This window comes from Salmo trutta, chromosome 12 (assembly GCF_901001165.1).
Source record: "Salmo trutta chromosome 12, fSalTru1.1, whole genome shotgun sequence".
In the NCBI taxonomy this organism is placed as follows: Eukaryota; Metazoa; Chordata; class Actinopteri; order Salmoniformes; family Salmonidae; genus Salmo; species Salmo trutta.
The window spans coordinates 17870966-17893513 of NC_042968.1; the positions used below are offsets into that span (position 1 = coordinate 17870966).

General features: G+C 44.3%; 1 protein-coding gene across 9 annotated transcripts; it reads right to left on the minus strand.

The window, feature by feature from the left end:
• Positions 1 to 61: 61 nt before the first annotated feature.
• LOC115203059 (ubiquitin carboxyl-terminal hydrolase 47) lies at positions 62 to 21092 on the minus strand. Of its 9 annotated transcripts, none has more exons than XM_029767379.1 (30): positions 20832 to 21092; positions 17631 to 17690; positions 16178 to 16372; positions 15430 to 15543; positions 15132 to 15282; positions 12742 to 12838; positions 12488 to 12633; positions 12185 to 12264; positions 11855 to 11872; positions 9778 to 9927; positions 9432 to 9527; positions 9137 to 9289; positions 8717 to 8893; positions 8434 to 8565; positions 8148 to 8224; positions 7649 to 7704; positions 7332 to 7444; positions 7104 to 7211; positions 6653 to 6860; positions 6429 to 6544; positions 6167 to 6286; positions 5230 to 6034; positions 4045 to 4220; positions 3850 to 3930; positions 3538 to 3653; positions 2876 to 2994; positions 2422 to 2552; positions 2062 to 2109; positions 1812 to 1942; positions 62 to 1649 (listed from the first exon to the last, which is right to left on the minus strand). In XM_029767379.1, the coding sequence occupies exons 1-30, from the start codon at positions 20874 to 20876 to the stop codon at positions 1475 to 1477; spliced, it is 4194 nt and encodes a 1397-aa protein (XP_029623239.1). In that variant the 5' UTR covers positions 20877 to 21092; the 3' UTR covers positions 62 to 1474. The 9 variants fall into 9 exon arrangements, with proteins under 9 accessions (XP_029623239.1, XP_029623240.1, XP_029623238.1 ...); XM_029767380.1 differs by having other exon boundaries at positions 8735 to 8893; positions 11855 to 11875; XM_029767378.1 differs by having other exon boundaries at positions 11855 to 11875.
• Between the last annotated feature and the right edge of the window lie 1456 nt (positions 21093 to 22548).

A 22548-nucleotide genomic window follows, 5' to 3' on the forward strand; every position in this document is an offset into this window, starting at 1 on the left:
TCTTGTGATGTAAATATTCTTATATGTATACCATGTTAAATCCATATAAATGCAGAATTGGTAAAGTGGGGATTCAAAATATTTAATTTACAATAACAGAATACTGCAGTTATGAAAAAAACCATTTTAATTTCAATTCTAAAATCACCTTAACTATGTTCACACAAGATTTAAACCTCAAAACAAATAATTTTATTGGCATTTCTACTGTGAACAGCTTGTGGCAGGCAGCATTAGAAGCCCAGAGGAGCTCTACTGGGCCCTGCAGCGTGGATACCCAGTCAGCTGGTCCAGTAAGGTCTATGCCCTCTGGTCTCAGTCTGAGAAGCAGCAGCAGGTATATATTGCCCCCAACCATCTCCCAAAACCACTGAGGGCTCCCGCCCCTCAAGCAATCAGCATGCACGTGGCCTCGACAGACACGCACACCGTTCACATCGTGCAGAAATAAACAGGTTTCTAAATTAAGATAAGGTTAAATACAGACAAAATGTTTTTAATGTGTGCCAGAGGTCACTCACAATAACATCAAAATAATTTACATTGAACAAAATGATGAGCTCCTTAACGTAGTCTACATGGTGGTCTAGTTGCAAATTGGAGGACTAACACGTATCAGTGAATCAGGAGGAAGTGAGAGGCTGAGCTTCTATAAAGCGTAGGGGGTGAAGCAGCAGTAAGAGGAGTTTCCACAGTGATGTACACTGTGGCATTCTGGGAAAACAGCAGAAACCCTCCACGTCAGCAAATCAAAAATTACCACTTTATAGAATCAGAGAAAACAGAAGTCATTAAATGTTGAGTGTGAACTACGTATCGATTTGCCAAGGATGATAAAACTGCAGTTTGGATTAAAGAAGACAAAGAAACTGGAAGAAGACAAACTGAGTTTGTTGTCGTAGATACTCTTGGCTTTATACACAGTCTCTAAAGTGGGTGGGTGGAACGAGCATCGCTCTAGCCTGGTGAAATATCAGATGTGGAGAATTTGAACCAGGTACATATTCACAGATGGGTCAGGTAGGCTCTATCGCTAGTCTGCCTAACAGAGGGAGAGTGAGAAACCAAGTGCAAGAGGGAGATGAGGAGAAATAAAGTGTTGCAGAGAAGGAGAGGAAACTGACAGACTTGTCTTTCCCTCTGGCTACACAGCTCTACTCTGATCGTGCACCCATGCCTGGAACATTTTCGTTAAATTGATTTGTCTGTATGGTATTTTGTTTATTGAATAGCTTTTGCACTTCCCTTTAAACTTCACAGTACAATAAACTATAGTGCACAATATGATTTTTGAGCCACTCTCCCCTAGAGCTCAGATGGGAGGACAAGAGATGGTGTATGAGCCGCACTGATCTGGTGACGTCGTCAAGTCAACGTGGGGCCCCACGCCAGACAGGGTCCCTTGGCCGGGCAAAGCTATACTGCGGCAGGCAGGCAGGCCAACCAGCTAACTGGGACGGGCCTCAGAAGGGCCTCAGTCCTGCCCCGGGTCCTTGACCGGGCCCCCATCCAGGTAGATCTTAAGGGCCTTCTCCTTACGAGGTGAGTAACTGACCCGGTGGCCAGTCTTCAGCAGGCGGCTGCTCTCCCTCTTCATCAGCTCATTGCGTTCGTCTTCAGACTGTTCCATAGGCTCCTCTGTGCTGTCCCTGAAACCCCAGAGCACAAGCTGTGAGATTTTCTGGAGAATATACCTATATTAAACCAAATCTCTGCAGTTTTCCTGAACTTCCCATTGTCATTACACAACAGCTATTCATTTGAAATGGCAAAGGGCCCTGTTCCAGTCTGGCAGAGTATGATGGGTTTACCTGTAGAAGACCACAGCGCCATCATCACAGATGTACAGAGGCCACACATTCAGAGTGGACACTTTAGGGTTCCAGTCCAGATCCTGATGGATCTCCAATACCGAGATATCACAAGGAAATGTTCCGCGCCCCTGCAGGAGACAATCAGGACGCCAGTCAGTAAATTGGAAAACATTTCAGGAAATTAAGTGGAGTGAATCAACGCAAGAGTAAAAATAAATCCTAAGAGCATCAAAAACAGTTTACCTACCTTCGCAAACTCCAGGTTTTCAAGAGGAACACCACTTATTTCACTGAGCTGGAGAGAGAGAATTGATGTCACAAATTGCCTTTTAATATTCATTTAGCATGCCCTATAATTTACCTTGCAACATCTACTTATGCATCTCAAAGTCTAGAGGCTGATGTTATATACTGTGATGTGAAAAGTTACAGTGCATCTCACTACTCCCAAGTGGTGCATCAGACCCAGTGATGTCGCTGGGAGCAGCACTTAGTGGGTAAGACAATCCCACAGTGCTGCCTTGCAATCCAGCGTGTCTGTGGCCTCAGACATGTGCACCAGTGTACAAGGCCTGGCACCACATTCAGGACGTGAATACACACACACCTTTTCCTTGAGTTCCTCCACACTGCTGCTCTCCAGAACCACTTCCTGGAAGGGCTCCAGCTTCATCTGGGCGGGGGTCCAGCGGCGGGTCAGCACAGCCAGCTGGGACATGGACTTCATCTTCTCCGGTCCTGGAAAGGGGCAGGAGAGGAGGGTTAGGGAGGCTGAGCGAGCACACACACACCCACTGTCTCGGTCTGCCTCTCTTTCTCTCTCTCACAAGTGATACTCATGCAGATGAGAGACAATTCAGTTCTACAGGGCTTTTCCTTTTACAGAAGTAATTGTTAAATCTTCCTCTACAGCCATTTTTACGTGACCTAATATAGGAGTTTGATATAAAGCAGTAATATATTTTAGAGTAAGTTTGTCTCTTTTCAGGCTATGATGACCATGAGGCGATTTACAAATGGTTCTGAAGAGAGTAGTCGAAACAATAGCAAACCAGTATTACCATCTAGAACCTCCAGAAAGACCTCCCAGTTACTGGAGATGTTGATGTCCTCCTCGTAGACGTGGTAGTCCAGAAACACTGTCCCTGGGTTCTTCCACGTCTTCTTCCTGAGACGGAACCTGACCACACACACACACACAAACAAAATTAGGATTCAACAGCACTTCTATCAATAAGCATCAGCTGTGAGTCAGTGCTTTAAAAGGTCTCATACACAGTACCTATCCATAAGAGAACAATGGCACCCATAATACTTTGAAGTGAGAGGATCTGCAGCAGGTAGCCTAGTGGTTAAGAGCGTTTGGCCAGTAACTGAAAGGTTGCTGGTTTGAATCCCCGAGCGGACTAGGTGAAAAATCTGTCGATGTGCCTTAGAGCAAGGCACTTATCCAGAGCAACTTACAGGAGCAATTAGGGTTAAGAGCGTCTTCTAAATGACTAAAGACTTTGACATTCTGATTGTATCACCACAAAGACACCTGTGGAACCTTTTACAGTCAACAAATGTTTTCAGAAGAAAACATGTAGGTAAGGGATTCAAGTGTATAATATTTGATGTATGGTTGGATGTGTGCCCATACATTCGTGTGCATTGGATCTTAGATATGCAGATTAGAGTTACGTGACTGTACATGTTTTTAAGTGTGTAAGGTGGAACCCACTTGTCGATGTTGAGATCCAGCTTGCATTGGTCTTTCAGCTGAGGCATTAGCTCCTCTTTGGACTGTTTCACAGTCATGCCCTTAGCAAACACGGTGTCCACGAGGAACTTACAGGGCTGGGGAGAAGAGACAGACACACACCATCACTTAAGCAGGAAACACAATGACATATACAACTGTCACATAAATACACCCTGGTGACAAATCCATCAGCAACACACCTACAGGCAGCTGTTATGTGAAGAAATTTCACAACACCGAATAACAATCACTTATGTGTCTGAAGAAACATCAGCTCATCCCAGTCCTTACCTCTGCATCATTCACTAGTAGCTGGTACACTTTCACCCGATACTCGCCCTTCTTCAGTGCTCTGCCTAATCGAATGGTTATCTGTAAGAAGACCAAGAGGAGCGTCATGGATAAGATTGTTTGTAAAAAAGAACACCATTATCTTTTGAAAAAAAGTCACGTTTTGAAAGGGGCAGATAGTGAGACGCTACAGACCTTGTTGTCGTCAGAGAAGGAAGAGAGGGTCTCGTTGAGCCGTACACTCTCAAACTCCTGGTTGTTGGCGTAGACGCGGAACACCTTGAACTGGGTAGAGGTGACCCCCACAAAAGGCTCCAGGTTCTGTTTGAACGCTGACAGAGTTATCCTCTTATCCACGTGGACCAGTACACCTGACAGGCAAACAGCACCAAAACATACGTTTCAATTAGTTGGAACAAACTAATCATATAACAGTATATTCAATACTACATGTGGATTTTGTTCTAACAGCATCTAAACCAGTGTTTCTTAACCCTCGAGGTGTTGCTCCCCGGTCTGTCAGATAACTGACATGAGTGCTTATCTTAAATGAACCCATTCACATCCATGGACTATATTTAGTACGATATCAAAAATGCGCCACAAATTCTGTTTTGTGTAAATGCATGAAATTTGGTGTCAACACAGTTAGCACAAGTGTCTAGATAGAAAATAACAATACTAAAATGTCAATATGGCCTATCATACTTTAAAATGACTTCAGCATATGCATTTTGAAATACATTTCAGAATTAAATTGTTTAAAAGCATATAGTATTGTTATCTGACCTCTTCTAAGCCCAAATATATGATTAAACTCATTGTTGTTTGTGAATTACAACCATTTCTCTATCGTACTATATTTAGTCTTTGGACAAGTGGTTACTGTTTTTGTCACCCCCCTACAGTATATGCAATACAAACTGTCTTAATGGAGATTGGAGAGAGTCATTTTACAGCGTCCTCCTTCTCTCAGATCTTAAACATCTTCACATCTTATTATACAGTATAAGCAAATCCAATGGAGAGTGAGGCCTGCTACAGCACTCTCCCCCTTTCTCACAAGCACACATACCACAGACATACACACATGTGGGTGTGCATGGTGGGGTAAGAAAAATTGGTAATCTTTGAGCACTTTCTGACCACTTCTAACATGGGAAAACATGTATGGAAGGTTTCATTCAAATCAAAATGGTGCTGTAAAAAAAGTGATTAAATTCATAATATGAACAACCCACACTTATTCCACAGAAAAAGGTACAAAAAAAACAATTCTACAGTTCCCACAAACTAAACATTCAATCAAAAAAAGTTAGGACAGACTAAACAAGATTAGAATCAAAGACCTGCATTTGTAAATACATTTAGAAGACGTACATTTCTGGCCTCCTTCCCCAGAGCCGTCCTCCTGTGCATATGGTTCTGCTCTGAAGTAGAGGTAATAGGATTCCGCCTTGCTCTTCCCATTCTCATCATACTCGCTGTCCGTGCCACTGTCCTCCTCGGCTGTGTCCCACGTCTCTTTCTTACCCTCGTTGGCCTTGGAGCGGCGGCTGCTGGTGATGCTGTGTGAGTCCAGGCCATTGGCCAGCTGAATGGGGCCGCTGTCGGCGTTGCACAGCGTGTCACTGCTGTGGCTGGAGCTCAGGATGTCACTGTCAACTGAACTCGTGCTGCGGTCGTTGTTCACCTCAGAGTCCGAGCGCTCCTCCCCAGGGAACTGGGTTTCCGGGTCAGAGTAGGTCCCCCCACCGCTCCCCCCACTGGCCACCCGGATCCGGTTCTCCAGCTCTCGGTTGTCGACTGCAACGACAGCGGATACGGAGGAGGAGTCTGGTTCCTGAGAGGGTGAGGGGGACTCGATGTGCTCGAAGTCGCTGGTGTCTGAGCTCTTCTGGCTGTCACTGGTGCTGGAGCCCTGCTGGAGGGACAGGTTCTTCAGCTTCTCTGTGCTCTCCTCCAGGATGGTCTCTACAGAATTCCTGTTGCCCTTTGACCCCTCAGAGCACTCCTCAGGGTCACCGCCCACTTTTTGGCAAATAGTTCTGTTGGTGCCGGGGGATTGCACAGGGAGCGAGACAAACAGGCGGATTGTGTTCCCATGGCGATCCAGCAGTTTCCACAAGAGGGAATCAGTGAAAGTGACCTGGTGATCTGGGGATTCAGAGCTTTCCACAAAAACCTAAGAGAAACCAGATAATGGACAAATTAGGTTTGTGTTACATCTGATATCAAAGCACTGCTGAAAAATTATTTTTACAGATACACAACATTAACACAACCTGGAAAGGACAATAATAAAGTAGAGTGCGACCTTGTTGCTCCTGAAGAAACCCTCTGCTTTCAGTGTCTTGTTGGGCACGTAGAGAAGCCGAAGGTCATTATAGCAGCGCTCCAGGACGACACGCATGGTTTCAGCTGAGAGCTCTGTGGCCTTTCAACAAACAATACACACACAGATCCCAAAACAAATAGTGGCAGATTTCATGGTCTTACAAGTGTGGACTGTATCAGGCTGGATTAGACTGTATTAGATAGAAAGGAAGAATTAAAGAAGAGTGTCTGAACTAACTTACCTGTGCAATGAGCTGCTTGAACTCAGTGATTGACTGGTTTAGGTAGGCCCTGATGCTGACTGGAGGGGCGACAGTGTCAGTCTTCAGATCCACCACGTGAACCTTCACCATCACCTCTACAGAGACACACACCAACCAGTCACACACACAACTCATTTCCAAAAAGGCTAAAAGAGTTGCTAGTTATAGTATTATATTTAAAGTATTGAATGTGTTTTACTGACCTCCAGGTTTGTATGGCTGGAAGACTTGCTCTGGTCTGCGGGTCTCCAGCAGCAGGTCAAACATGTAGGAGGACTTGACCCCGCCCAGCAGCAGCCCCATGGGGGTGTCGTCCTCGCCCTCATACGAGCGCTCCAGGTACTCATGGAACTCATCGTACTTGACCAGGCGACAGCAGTCCAGCGGGACCACCCCATCCAGTTCCATGAGCTAGGGGGCAGAATGGGTGGCCAAAGACACACACAAACACATCCAATTGCTAATAGACACATAAGATAATGTTTTGAAGCTTCTCTTGGCCATTGCAACCCCCCTTTTATTCTTAGAACTATGTCTATCCTTGGACCACTCTCTATACTGACACCGACCGCTGGCTGGTATGAACTACTGCAGCTGCTGAGTGAGATTAGCTTTCAATGCTTTCCTCCGCGTTTAGCTTCCACTCTGACGTACCTTGTAGGCCATCTCTGTTGCCTCTCTGAGCGTCTTGTCCTTGTGCACTTCCAGCTTGTTCTCCATCATAGCCATCATCTTCACCGGATGCATGCAGAACAGCTTGATCTGACAGAGAAATACAGATCAATTAACAACAATACAACCCCTGTGAAAATCAACAGAACAACATTCAGTCAAATGACCGACACCGTTGCCCATGGGAAAGTCCACAGGAGGAGGATGTACCTTGCAGGTATTGCGCTCGATCTCCCTCTGTCTTTTCTCCTGCTCCTCAGACTCCTTCTCCCTCTGGACCAGATGCTTTATGTGCTCAGGGAAGTCATCACAATCCAGATACTCTGCAGTGGTAACAACAAGGCCCATCAGTCAAGAGGTCACCATAACTAACTGGGGGTCCAAGTCATTGAGAGAGACTAGGAAAGTAAAACCTACTAGGATTGTTATACCCACATATTTAACTTTATACAGTTTAACAGTCATTTTAGACATTTAAAAGCAAACGTGATTATTGAACTAGACTTGGTTCAATATGTTTCCCTTACTTGCATTCCTTGAGGGGTCTTTCAACCTATAAATCAGCATATACGCATTCGTAGAGCTGTTGAAACAGAAAAACATCTTATTAAATGCAAATGGAGAAAAGGAAAATGAGTAGCCAAATCTTAGAGTTCTGTCTTTCTTTCCAAACACATGAAAGAACAGTACATTACGTAAAAGCTCAGTTATCAACAGGGCTTTGTCCTAGCCTGAATAACTACCCTCTTGTTTTTCTCCCAGGGAGACTTCAATAAAATGTAGGGCTCTGTGTAAACAAGCCCCGGTTCATCCCCATTAAAGCTTCCTCTGGTATTGAACGTTGCGGTGTGTGGAGTGGGAAGCTAACTGATGCTGGTAATGTTCTGGCCACGTAGGCATGCATTAGTAGGTACATACAATGATATTGTGAGAGGGGAGAGCCAGGCATGGGAGTGAGATGTGTTCAGGGACATATTGATTTCAGATCAATCCAGAGAGTGACTGAGAGACAGGAGCTCCACTGACCTGGCAAAGGCACTGGAGTAATAGCCTCTGCTCCCCGAGGACCCTCCATACGTTTTCCTGATGTCTTCCTGGGTGATCTATATAAGGACACAAACACACACACACACACACACACACTGGATCACCACCATTGAGTTTCTGACAAATGTCAGTTGCAATGACAGGCGTCGATTTCTTAAGTCTATTTAAAGCGTAGGTCGAGGAGTTATATTGATGCAACCTGTGTCGAGTTGCTTTGTCTAATATTACATGCATAGTAAACATAAGTTATTGTAAGACTGATAACCTTGCTGACGTGCTGGTCGTTGAAACTGTACCACTGGCCATCGCTGAAGGACTTAATGCAGGCATAGTAGTGGCCACCTGCAGCGCTGCCCGAATGCACCATGACCGAGAACAGCTCAAAGGTCAATGAACTCTGGAGACGAGACAGGGGCAGGAGAGAGAATTGGCTAACAATTAATTCTAATGACAGCAGATTGCACTACATGCAAACAGACCAAGATGGGCTATAAGACACAGGAGTACGGGTGCTACAGTGTAAGGACTGTTTGTGTGGTATTACATACAGTGTTGAGGCTGGGTACCTTTGGCTTCAGGACCCTCTCAGTACTGCTGGCGCTGTCCAGGCAGATGCCCTCATCCACACCGTCGTCCGCCGAGAAGTCGTTGCTCATCTGGTCGCTGTGGCAACTGCCTTCATTCTCTGCCCCGCTGTCAGTGCAGCTCTCCGTTTGAGGAGATTTCTATGAGAGAAGGCATTGATCAAAAACAAAGAGCGGGATGGAAAGAGAGAGAAAGCAGACAGTTCAGGTATCAGTTACACTCATGAATTAATGATGACTTCATGGAAATTACTAATACATGAAACATAATCGAAAATCTAATTTGAGTGGACCTGAAAGGCTGGCACTATTCCACCCCGGGCCTCATTACTCTATCTAGAGTATAAAACAAATGGGAGGCCACACTGGGCTGTTGTGTCTCACCTCGTCCTCCACGTCGATGAAGGGACCCATGTCCAGCTCCTCAGGAAAGGACATGCGGTCGTTGAGTTTGATGCGGTGCATAGTGGTGTAGTCAAAGTCAAAACGCTTCAGCTGCAGAGTCAGCAGGTAGGGAAAGTGCAGAAACCTCAGCCCCTGTGGAGGGAGGGCAAAGGGCATGGGTCAGAACCCAAATTGCCTGGGCAGACCTTCATTTAATACCCCCCCATCAGTTCTCCCATGACCCAAAGGGAAGTGTGGTCTTAACATCAACAAGATCACTAGTCTGTATACTCACCTTACGGGCATCACATTTTTTCTTGCAGCGCTCACAGAAATACTGGTTGGCCCCGTCCAGAGTCTCTGGCTGGACGAAGGCCTGCAGAGCCTCCTCCTGTTTCAGTGAGTCACAAAGGCACTGTATCAGTAACAACGCTGACCACATTTACCTCACATTACACTGTCTTACTATTAACAGTCTTAGGAAAATGCAGGAGCACACAGCAGGGTCTGGACTTCAGTGTCTGCGCTGTGAATACATAAATGACCATGATAGCTTTGATCTCTTCAAACACTTGGATTAATACTGCTATAGTCATGAAGAAGGGCAGAGACATAAGAAATGGAGGCAGAGAGACACGCACCACGCTGCCATAAGCCTGGCTGGCCCCAAATGGTCTGATGACCAGAGGGATGTCCAGGTAGGTGTCGATCCTCCAGCTCTCATAGCCACACTCCAGACAGCGCACATAGTCCTTCAGCTTCCCCTGGTAAAGCTGGTTAATCAGGTCAGCCTGAGGGGGGACACAACACGAGGGAGTCAGGCCCAAGCAGTCACAACACTCACACACATGCATCTCTCAGAATTCTGAAATACGCTCTTCACTGCTCACACTGAACCTACTACTCACACAACTCTATGCCAGCTTAATAATAATGTAAACTCCCTAAACTCTAACACTCCCCAAAGACAATGACTCGGCTCCTCTCAAAGAGTCAACACATTTCACTTAATATGTGATTGCAACAGCGGGCTCATTAACTGGGTAAGACCCTATTTAACAAGTAGAGACCAATTGGTCCAAGTGTTGGATGTTAATGGAAAACTGTCTAATGCAAAAGGAGATTAGCTGTGGAGTCCCGCAGGAGAGTGTCCTTGGTCCACTGCTCTTCCTACTGTACATTAATATGAAAATCAGCCTGCTCTTTTAAATTGTTTTTGTACGCGGATGACTCTGCTCAATTGGTGTCCCAAAAGAACAAAGCCTCAGTAGAAGAGATCCTTAGAGCGGAGTTATCCAATATTACTAAATGGCTTATTTGGTTCAAGTAACGCTTGTAAGGTCCCCTGGTTTCAGTGTCAAAGTGGGCAACTCAGAGGTTAGACCAAAAACATCACCTTGGGTGTTAATTTGATAGGTACCGGACCTGTGAGATTATGTTTAACAAAAATAAACCAAAATATAATTCCTAGCTCAGACCTCTAAATGGCTTGATATTGAGACCCTGAAGAGTCTGGCAGGTAAGCTAGTTCAGTGTCACTGATTGTGTGTGCTCATCATGGTTCACCAGCAGCCACAAACATCTAAACAATTTAGGATTTAAAAACTTTTCATTCTAAAGAATAAGCCACAGATAAAATAAGCTTGTAAGAATTGTATTTTAACTCCCCCAGCCCTCGAACTTATCTGAAGGTCCAGCATTTTAAGGAGCTTGGCTGGCTATCTGTGTAAAAAATAAAATGTTATTAATTGAACTGGTCTGGTAAGGTCCACAGAATTATCACTGACTCAGCCCTCACATACCTATCCAATTATGTTTATTTAGAGATGTCCACCAGCATAATACCTGCGCCAGAGACTTGAATAGTCACCATTTAAAATGTAATAATATATCTGGTAAGAACCCTTTTTTATATTCCAGTGCTGTTAAACTTAGCCATACCAACAATAACCTCATTTAAATAGAATATAAAAAGCTAGCTAACGATTGAAAAGTAGCAAATATTTTCATGTCTGTATATATCTGGAATATGTAACTAATCTACCCCGAGTGTGCAAAACATTAAGAATATCTGCTCTTTCCCTGACCAGGTGAAAGCTATGATCCCTTATTGATGTCACTTGTTAAATTCATTCAAATCAGTGTAGATGAAAGGGGAGAAGACAGGTAAGAGAAGGATTTTTATGCCTTGAGACATGGATTGTGTGTGACATTCAGAGGGTGAATAGGCAAGACAAACGTAAGTGCCTTTGAATGGGGTATGGTAGTAGGGGCCAGGTGCACCGATTTGTGTAAAGGACTGCAAAGCTGCTGGGTTTTTCACACTCAACAGTTTCTCATGTGTAATAAGAATGGTCCACCACCCAAAGGACATCCAGCCAACTTCACAACTGCGGGAAGCATTGGAGTCAACATCGGCCAGCATCCCTGTGGAACGATTTTGACACCTTAGAAACCAAGCCCCGACAAGTTGAGGCTGTTCTGAGGGTAAGAGGGGGTGCAACTCAATATTAGGAAGGCATTCTTAATGTTTTGTACACTCAGTGTATGTCAACAACTCAAAGAAATAGGGACCACAGCAGAAATAAATCTGACTTTATTGTGCAATCCCGTTCTCGTTTTTTTGTATGCATGTAATGTGTACATGTAATTTTTTAAATTACAAATAAAATCAAACAAACAGTTGAAGAAAACAATAATAGAAGTTCAAATAAGTACCGTAAGTGGAGAAAACTGCTGCTGGGGACACAAATATAGCAAAAATCAAAATGGGACTTTGATTAACCACTGATAATGCAAAGCATTCTTTACAAATACAGCTAAACGCAGGAGCTCACGTGTATGAGCCTAGTGCTTCTATCCACAGTGAATTAAGTGTTTACGGTTCATACCAAACTCCTGAGATCAGAAAACACTAACCCTCAGCCTTACTGGCTCTTTCTCACCTTCCCACAGAAGGCCCTTTGTTCTGGGCCTGGGGTAGGCCCCTCATTGGCTCCCTGGATTAGTGTTGTCAGACAAGTGGCAGGGTTCACTTTTCTTTCATACCTGCTCTGTCTGCTTCCATTTCTGCTCCAAGGCATCAAACATGACCCTACACAGCTCCTGGACGTCATGCTGCTGCCAGGCTGAAAACACAGATACCACAGAAAAGACAGACAAACACACACGGACCAGTTAAGACACAGTGAACTGTGTGACAAAACAAACTAAGTACCCCTTCCCCCACTCTCCCAGTTCCTTTATCAAAACATCAGAAGCGGTTGAGCCTGGGCTCCTCCTGGTTACAGGGAGGCTGCCTGGCGGCGGGGGGGGGGGGGTTTGTCTAGCTGTAGCAGTGCGACAACCCACCTTCGCTGCTGTCCCAGCCGAAGCTGCGGGTCACATCGGTGGTCTCGATGGCCCTCTTCTTACTGGTCTGCAGCAGCAAAAACAGCCTCTGTAGCTGGTAAGGGATGCTGGTGACTGGGTCTTCCTCCGACTCCTCAAACTCCCAGCTGGAGCGAACAGTGGACAAGTAGAAAATAGTTTTAGGGCAAAGCTCTTCATTAAATACAGTTTTTTAGTAGAACAATACAAGGAGCTTCACGAGAACAGGTACCTACTTGTACAGCGCATTTCTGAACTCTGGGGTCATAAACAGTGTTTGTAGAAGGCTGTTCAAATAGCAGGTCATGGCCTGGTTAACCAAACCCACATATCCTGCAGAGAAAGACATCAAAATCAAATGTTATTTGTCACATGCGCCGAAGACCTTAGAGTGAAATGCTTACTTACAAGCCCTTAAACAGCAATGCAGTTAAGAAAAAGTGTTAAGTAAAACATTTAAAAGTTACAAATAATTAAAGAGTTGCAGTACAATAACAATAGCGAGGCTATATACAGGGGGTACCGGCACAGAGTCAATGTGCGGGGGCACCGGTTAGTCGAGGTAATATGAACATGTAGGTAGAGTTAAAGTAACTACACATAGATAATAAACCGAGAGTAGCAGCAGTGTAAAGGGGTGGCAATGCAAATAGTCCGAGTAGCCATTTGATTAGCTGTTCAGGAGTCTTATGACTTGGGGGGTAGAAGCTGTTAAGTAGTCTTTTGGGACCTAAACTTGGCGCTCCGGTACCGCTTGCCGTGCGATAGCAGAGAGAACAGTCTATGACTAGTGTGGCTGGAGTCTTTGTCTTTGAATTTTTAGGGCCTTCCTCTGACACTGCCTGGTATAGAGGTCCTGGATGGCAGGAAGCTTGGCCCCAGTGATGTACTGGGCCGTGCGCACTACCCTCTGTAGTGCCTTGCAGTCGGAGGCCGAGCAATTTCCATACCAGACAGTGATACAACCAGTCAGGATGCTCTCGATAGTGCAGCTGTAGAACTTTGAGGATCTGAGGACCCACGCCAAATCTTTGCAGTCTCCTGAGGCAGAATAGGCTTTGCCGTGCCCTCTTCACAACTGTCTTGGTGTGTTTGGACCATGATAGTTTGTTGGTGATGTGGACGCCAAGGAACTTGAAGCTCTCAACCTGCTCCACTACAGCCCCGTCGATGAGAATGGGGGCGTGCACGGTCCTCCTTGTCCTGTAATCCACAACTATCTCCTTTGTCTTGATCACGTTGAGGGAGAGGTTGTCCTGGCACCACACGGCCAGGTGTGGCCTCCTCCCTATAGGCTGTCTCGTCGTTGTCGGTGATCAGGCCTACCACTGTTGTGTCATCGGCAAACTTGATGGCGTTGGAGTCGTGCTTGGCCATGCAGTCATGAGTGAACAGGACTACAGGAGGGGACTGAGCACATACCTGAGGGGCACCCGTGTTGAGGATCAGCGTGGGGGATATGTTGTTACCTACCCTTACCACCCGGGGGCGGCCGTCAGGAAGTCCAGGATCCAGTTGCAGAGGGAGGTGTTTAGGTCCAGGGTCCTTAGCTTAGTGATGAGCTTTGAGGGCACTATGGTGTTGAACGCTGAGCTGTAGACAATGACCAGCATTCTCACATAGGTGTTCCTTTTGTCAAGGTGGTAAAGAGCAGTGTGAAGGGCAATAGGGATTGCATCATCTGTGGATCTGTTGGGGCGGTACCAAATTGGAGTGTGTCTAGGGTTTCTGGGATAATGGTGTTGATGTGAGCCATGACCAGCCTTTCAAAGAACTTCATGGCTACAGATGTGAGTGCTACGGGTCGGTAGTCATTTAGGCAGGTTACGTTAGTGTTCTTGGGCACAGGGACTATGGTGGTTTGCTTGAAACATGTTGGTATTACAGACTCAGTCAGGGACAGGTTGAAAATGTCCGTGTAGACAATAGCCAGTTGGTCAGCGCATGCTCTGAGTATGCGTGCTGGTAATCCGTCTGGCCCTGCGGCCTTGTGAATGCTGTTGACCTGTTTGAAGGTCTTACATCAGCTACGGACAACGTGATTACAGTCGTCCGGAACAGCTGATGCGCTCATGCATGTTTCAGTGTTACTTGAGGCGAGCATAGAAGTCATTTAGCTCGTCTGGTAGGCTTGTGTCACTAGGCAGCTTGCGGCTGTGCTTCCCTTTGTAGTCTAATAGTTTCCGAGCCCTGCCACAGCCGACGAGTGTCGGAGCCGGTGTAGTACAATTCAATCTTAGTCCTGTTTTGATGCTTTGCCTGTTTGATGGTTCGTCGAAGGGCATAGCGGGAGCTTCCGGGTTGTAGTCCTGGTCCTTGGAAGCAGCAGCTCTACCCTTAAGCTCAGAGCGGATGCTGCCTGTAATCCATGGCTTCTGGTTGGGGTATGTACGTAGTCACTGTGGGGATGACATCATCAATGCACTTATTGATGAGGCCAGTTGACGATGAAGCCAGCCAGACGTGGTGTACTCCTCAATGCCATCGGAAGAATCCCGGAACATATTCCAGTCTGTGCTAGCAAAACAGTCCTGTAGCTTAGCATCTGCTTCATGAAGTGAGCGGTCAGGGGGGTTACGTAACAGGAAGTGAGGTCAAGTCTATACTGTTGACAGAAAGGGTGTACCTGTGTCAGACTTGTTGAGGATGGAGGAGTAGGAGTAGCTGGGGCTGCTGTAGTCACTGCTGCAGCCCACCGTGCAGTCTCTGGGCAGGGGGCCGATGAAGCGCTCCTGGCGGTCATCCAGACCACTGCTGCCCGCTGTCCCCGACTCATCCTACACAAAGGACAATTAAGCTTCAGCTTATAAACTACAACTAGTCTACCAAGAATAAACTGCATGTCAATCCCTCCTCCAGGTGAATGCCCTAGGCATGCTGGTATTCATATTAACCATTAACTCTTATCTTCCCCACTCACTCACCGATGCAATCTGAGGCTGTTCTCCGTCCTTGTCTGAGAGTTGGAGGAAGTTCCTCTTCCCGGGCTCGAACCCGGACTCAGTGAGGGACATCTCACTGCTGGGGTCCAGCGGCCCCTGGGAGAGAACAGAAAGAGAGAAAAAAAACTTCAGTTTTGACAGGGAGGTCTGAACATGAGAAAATAGCAGACGCAAACAAAATAAAAAAAGGATTTGAGATTGAAAAATATCAGTAATTCCCCACAATACAACCTAATCAACCAGTCAACCAGAGGTTCCCATTGAATTCATAAGGAGAATCCTCCCCATGATCATTCAAAAGATGAGCATTTAGGACCAGTTTGTGGAGCATGCTATGAAGCAGCAGTGTTTTGTCATGTAATGTTGGCTGTAGAAGATGGAGGGGGGAGTAGCCAGCAGTGGAAAGAGAGCTTAATCCACTGACCTACTCTTGCGAGATAACTCCAGCCTCAGATTACTTCAGGGACAGGAAAGAAAGACTGGCGTACATAAAGCTATTTACACACTATGGGGAGGATACAAACGGCACCATTTCAAGCCGCTGGTCAGTGAGTGCGGCTCAGTTGAACAGCTGACGTACAGTAGACAGTGTAGCAATGTGAGGAGGGGCAAACAACGGACGTTTTGGAGGAGCTTGGTCGAGTACACAAGTATGTAAGCCCCCCCCACCAGGATCCAATAAAGGGACCTGGGATCATAAGGTTGTCTTAGGGCACAGGCACAGACTCACCATGTCCCCGGTCTTGCGCCATGCCAGGTCAAAGGTGCCGTTCACATAGCCCGCCTTGTGGGCCACATCCTCGAAGAGTTTGGAGAGGGTGGTGGAGGCTGGCAAGTTGAGGGTGAGCCTTTCATTGACTGTCTTAGCATTGGTAGTGTCCTGGACTATGCACAGCACTCTGGGCTCCTCCGCCGCATTCTCTACCTGTAGGATACAGGACACATACAAACACCTTGAGCGCAGAGCACACACCTCCATTCAGTTTTCTACTTCATGACAAAATATTAAAACATCATCAGCAGCTTATTTGCATGCATTCAGGGAGCCGAGAGATTTGACTACAGTCAGTGGTTAGGGCATTCTCATACATGAATGTCATCATAACAGGCGAACGAACACCAAACAAGAAACTAGAGCAGGCAGGTGGTGCAATGCAGGATTACTATTATATGACCTACGGTGTGGACCTTACATTGCATTACGTTCTTGGAAGATGCAGATTAAAATAGTAGCCCAAACCTAGAGAGGGAGGCACATTAGAGACTGGAACAGAGCCATGTTTCCAAACTTTCATACAGTGCCAAAAATTCCTCCATGAGGAATGTCTCATCAGTAAGGAAACTGAAAACGGGATGACGGTACATTTTTAAATTGACCAAGATCTATCATTGCATGTGATGGTTTAAGATTTGAGCCTCATGCATACATTGAATCTATGGGGCTAGTCTGGTTTACCATCTGCGTGTCTAGTGAGAGCCACACCATCGCAACCTATAGACCTTCATTGTTTCTATTCAGTCTGGCTTTGTCCATGTTATTTATGAAATGATGGGCTAGTTATTCAGCAAATCTAGTGACGCCAACATTTGTTATGATTACAATGTCCACGACAGTGTATCTATTTTCCCCAAAGCAGGCCTTACAGGAATGACAAGAGAAACCTGTCCAAGACATAGTGATGTTTGTGTGAGTAAGTGTGCCCAAAGCAACTGTTCCAGTGAGGCTCACGCAATAACACGTGCTTAAAAGGTCTATCAGCACCATTACATGGCCAGTGCTTATTGTGACCTTTATTTAATTGTCCACAATTATAGTCCATGAGTGTGGTGTGTTAGCATTTGTCAAATGTTTCCTAATCAAAGAACCTTTTGTATTTTCCTAAATAATTCAAATGAGTCATCCCCCAAACAAAAATTCCTGTGGTCTGTTTATTTAACCTACATGTGTGTCATGTTGGGCTGGTGTTACCGCCATTTGGGTTAACAAAACTGGCCCTCACTCAATCAGCCCTCTATTCTAAAAGTTACTATTTTGTTATGGTCTAGGCACAGTGACCAGCTGGTAGTAGGTTGGCCAAACATTCAGGACAGCAAAAACCTGATGCTCCATGCAGTCGTCAGCAAACCCCACACAGTAAGCTGCACACAAATCACAGACTTTCCACTCCGCTAGGAGGAACTACCTGAGAAAACCTCTTCTTCATCTCATCGAAAATACTCTGCCTGCAACTCCAAAACATACCCTAATGACACATGGGGAGGAGGGGTGAAAAACAAAGATTAAAACAGTGCAAACAGCTGTTACCGAGAAGGGAAACGTTATGCAAGATGCTAGAGTTTCTCTATGTATCCACAAGCACACTGGCTCAGACAAACTAACTGGGAATGGCACGCTTTCAATTCACTTCTAAACACCACCAGTAATAGTGTAGATATTATTAAAATCAAGCAGACAGAACAAGTAACTATGTAAAGCTGGTGAGCTTGGCAAAATATGTCCCGGCCGATGCTACAAACAAGCCGCAGATGTCAACACGAGTGAATTATCAGATTAGGGGTATTTTTATCACAGATAATGTCGCAAGGTGCTGACATGCAGCCATAGGTGCTATAGAGCACAGACAAGCGCACTACACAGAACAGATACGAGAATCTAGGCTAAATGACAAACACAGAGGAATTATTACTTAACTAAAACCAGAGTTATTAGTCTGGATTTCCGTTGTTAAATCATTATTGATTCAGTCAGGTGACACCGAAAAATATTTTCCTGCTAATAGGGCAAATAACAGCAATCTAACACCCAGCATCAGTAGGCATACAGCAACACTAACTCTATTGAAGAGCCTTCAGAGGGTGAGAGAACAACCTGGTCTATAGTCACTGGCTGGCAGAAAACCCTGAATTTCAGCAGAACTTCAGCCTGTAATTTTCAGTCTCATTTTCATGTCACTCTAGTCTGTAAGATCACATTTTTTCTTCAATCAAGAAGACAGTCTGGGAGGGGAAAAAGTGGCTCTTTACTTCCTGGTTTCACAGTAGCACCTGAGGTCTAATGACTGTTCCTGAAACAGATACTGAAACTTTTCTATGCATATTGTTTCTCGGGAACTATGAACATTGCATAAAGGGAAAGCAAGAGTGGGCTTGTTAACCTGCTTGGGGATTTGGTTTTCAAAAGAACATTTAGGCCTAACATGAGCTGCCATGGGAATTACATTGCATTAACATGCATTTGCACATCTGACAAACTGTAGACATAATTTCCCGGAAAGATGATAAAATGTCTCTAGTATAGTTACGAAAGGTCGGAAACTAACATTTTTATAAAAGGAAGGAAAAACAAACATGACAATGAACGTAAATACAATAGCCCTTACACAGTATTAATGTCCTGTTAACTCCTAGGAAAGTCTGCTCACGCAACAGGCAAGGGCAAAGGAAATTATATGAGTGTTTGGAGCTAGCCTACACAACTTAGAGAACTAAATATTTGACTTGCAGACCTTGTTTTACTTGAGAAAACAGGAACAATTTTATAACAATACAACAGCAAGTGTGCCTATGCTCAATGCCAGATTTCGAGGACTAAGTCTAACCTCAGAGGCCGAAAACACTCTCCACCCCGCTGACTCATCCCACTGCACACGACTTCTGTCAAGCGCTTGAACAGAGGCTAGCAGGTGGCTCTACAAAGTTTAAACCAACCAGTCCCCTCTGGACGACTCAACAGTAGGCAGGAGTGGATATGTTGTGAAGCTACTGCTTCAAATAATGACTATTGCCTTCATTGGTTGGACAATAAGATCTTTAAACTTAGTTTGGTGCTGTCATAAAAGCTGTTTCAAGTCACCTAACCTGTTCCAGTTCAAATTGAGGCGAAAATTAAAGAATCGTTCTCTTGCTTGGTTAATGGATAACAAAGACGATTCTCCATTATTTTACACAAGACATCCAATGAAATATGAGGCCTAGCCATGCTGAAATGCAGAGTGACAGGGGCCCAGGCAGCGATGTGTGTAGGGTTGGAGATTGTCATCAGAGTTTGGCTGTGGAGAGCAGTGAGCCCTGCATAGAGCTGAAATAATGGTTTCAGCTGCGTGATTAGGGGGATGGAGAGAGGACTGATCAAGGCTTCGCTGAGCACAGCAGCACAACAGCTTGGGCCTTCAGCACTGGGAACACTTGATTATTGAGAGAGGCTGTCCAGAGCAGATTAAAAAACTAGTCAATTCCATTTTAAGGAGATGTACTATCAACATTCCAGTCTCAGCCCTAATACCAGCCTAAACAAAGGCTCAACACTCCTTGATCTGCCATTATATTATTTCTTAGCTAGATACACATTTCTAAATTAATATAAGATTTACATTTTTTCATTCTAGTACCATTTACAAAAGGTTAGAAAGCGATTAACACAATATGTCAAAAGACAAGGTAATTATTTCTGATTACAATGAAAGCAGGCAGTTCACTGTCTACAGCCCTTGGCACTATATTTCAGCAAACTCAGGCAAGACTGGCCGGATTAGCTACAATAAATCTTCGTGTGGAAATTGTGGACACAAAAACAACCCTATGAAATGTTAATTGGGAGGTACTGACAGTGTCATAAAAACGTTTATATTGTTAACAGTTAGACCTAATTATATTTAGCAAATGAGGGTATTGGACCATTACTTGCTAGATGAACATCTAACATTATCACAGCTAGCTAATAGCACATTTTGTGTACACGATATATAAAATAGTTAACGTTAGCTATGAAACTAAAATGTCATGTGAGACTAATGCTTAGAAAAATAGATAGCCAGCTGGCTAGCTCTCGCTAGCTAACGTTACCTGCAACAAGGACTTTTTTGTTTACCCGACCTGAAACTAGCTTGTCATCGACAACGACACCGTTCAACTGGCTAGTTTGCCTTGGCTTTGACAAGCTAGCCAACTACAATTTAACGTTAGCAGCAGCTCAAAACAATGTCTAACGACATTATTAGCAAGCTAGCCCCCAAAAAATAAAATAAAAATAATAGCAATTATTGCTCTACAGTTGTTTTATTTTCCATGTAGCTAGCTGGCTACCTCTTGTCCACCATAGCTTCCTAGATAAACGTTACTACGCCGTTTTGAGCGAAACAGTCGGGCTTAAAGCTACAGTAGCTAACTAAGGTTAGCATGCTAGCAATCTTTTCTAACTAGCTAGCTGAAAGCTAACGTCAGTTAGCCAACTCTGTCATTGCGGTTTTACGCGTCAATAGATAATGCCACCAACTACTTTTCTGTACTAACTAAAAAGTTGTTTGCATCATTTACTGTCACAGGGATGATTACTAAGGGCCTGTTGTTGCCAGAACCCGTTCTGGAACTGGCTATGGTAATCTCACCTCTTTGAGTACGAGCTGATTCTCTTCGCTGGGCACCATTTCCATTTGTGCGACAATTTATACAGGCATCTACCCGAGCTCGATGTCAACGGGAAAACTTTACGACGATGAACAAAAACATAATTTGTGTTTTTTCAACACAAGGGTCTGTACAATTAAACTGAAACGAATAAAAACTTGTATGAAAATTATATAGGATAGTTTCTGTTACACCACCTAAGCACAAACACACAGCTATCAATGGGGAGGAAATGGATAGCCTTCAGTTTCGCGAGATTTCAGAGAAGGTGTCATCGTCACATCCTTAAACATCTCTGATGTCACTGATAACCTAAGTACGTAGATCAAGTCTGTATAGCATGTTTACAATTATAATATTGCCAAAGTTCCAGTGAAACTCTGTGCTTTTCATCCGCAGGTTTTCTTGTCATGGTCCTTAATTTATAAGCATCATTTTTCTCCACACAGATATTATATATGGAATAATCGGGATATAATGTATAAAAATACGTATTTGTTTCTAGAATATTGGTTCCGAAATAATATCCTATTGGGGAGCCAACTTGTAAATGCAGAGGGTTTTTTACTTATTTATACGGATTTTGTTTTTTTAATCACTTTACAAGATCCCTGTAACGCCTAAAGATTTTGCAATGTTTTAGATGCCATTCCCTCAGGTGTTGCTTTAATATTCAGGAACGTGTCAAGACCTGACCCTCAGAGCCTACCTTCCATTAACTCTGTTGACTCACCAGTAGGAAAGATTTGTTTCTCTTTTGGTCCATTCAACAACCGAGCGATACGAACCTTGTTTCAGCAGGATGTTGAATCTATACCTTATAGAACGGCTTTATTGATCATATCTGTTGGGGAAAAGTTTGGGTGTTGCCACACACATAACTACTTGTTAACAAAAATAAGGAAGTTTCGTTTAAAATGATTCATAAATATTATCCTGCCAACCACTATATGAAGAGGTTTAAGAAAAACATAAACTTAAATCGTACCTTTTGTAATGACCACCCAGAAACGGTGTTGCATATTTTTTGGCATTGTATTCATGTAAGGAAACTGTGGCAAGACATCAGTAGATTATAATTGAACACATTTATGAAGATTTTACCCTATTGTGGAGAGATGTACTGCTTGGATTCTTCACCTATGATAGAAATAAGTTGAAACAATTTTATGTAATTCATTTCATTATTCTTTTGGCCAAATTTCATAGTCACAAATGTAAATTTACAAACAAAACACTACATTTTCTTACCTTACAATTCTTTTTTTACTATATTTTAAGACAATTAAATACTCTACTAACAAAAAAACTGTTAGAATTATAAGTGTATGTATGTCCCTTAAGGTCCTTGTGTAATGTGATATTGTACCCCCTAGCCCAATTGTCCTTCATATATTATTTATATATACTTGTGTTCCCCCATGTACTTTCTGTATTGATTTGTTGTTAATAAAAACATATATATATATATATGTATATGCAGTGGCTGTTCTAGCTTGTATGGCTCCTTGGGCCTGGGCCTCCTTCAGCCCCCCCTGACTGATTTTACTGTACAAAGTTAGAGTTGCGCTATTTGATAGATTCCCCTGCTCCCCCTACCTCAGGCTTCCAGTGGGAAGACTTGAGGTCAACCTACCCCCGCACCCCTACCCATCTCGTACCCCTGAGTAGGAGACCTTCCCAGGCAGTAGCCTGCCT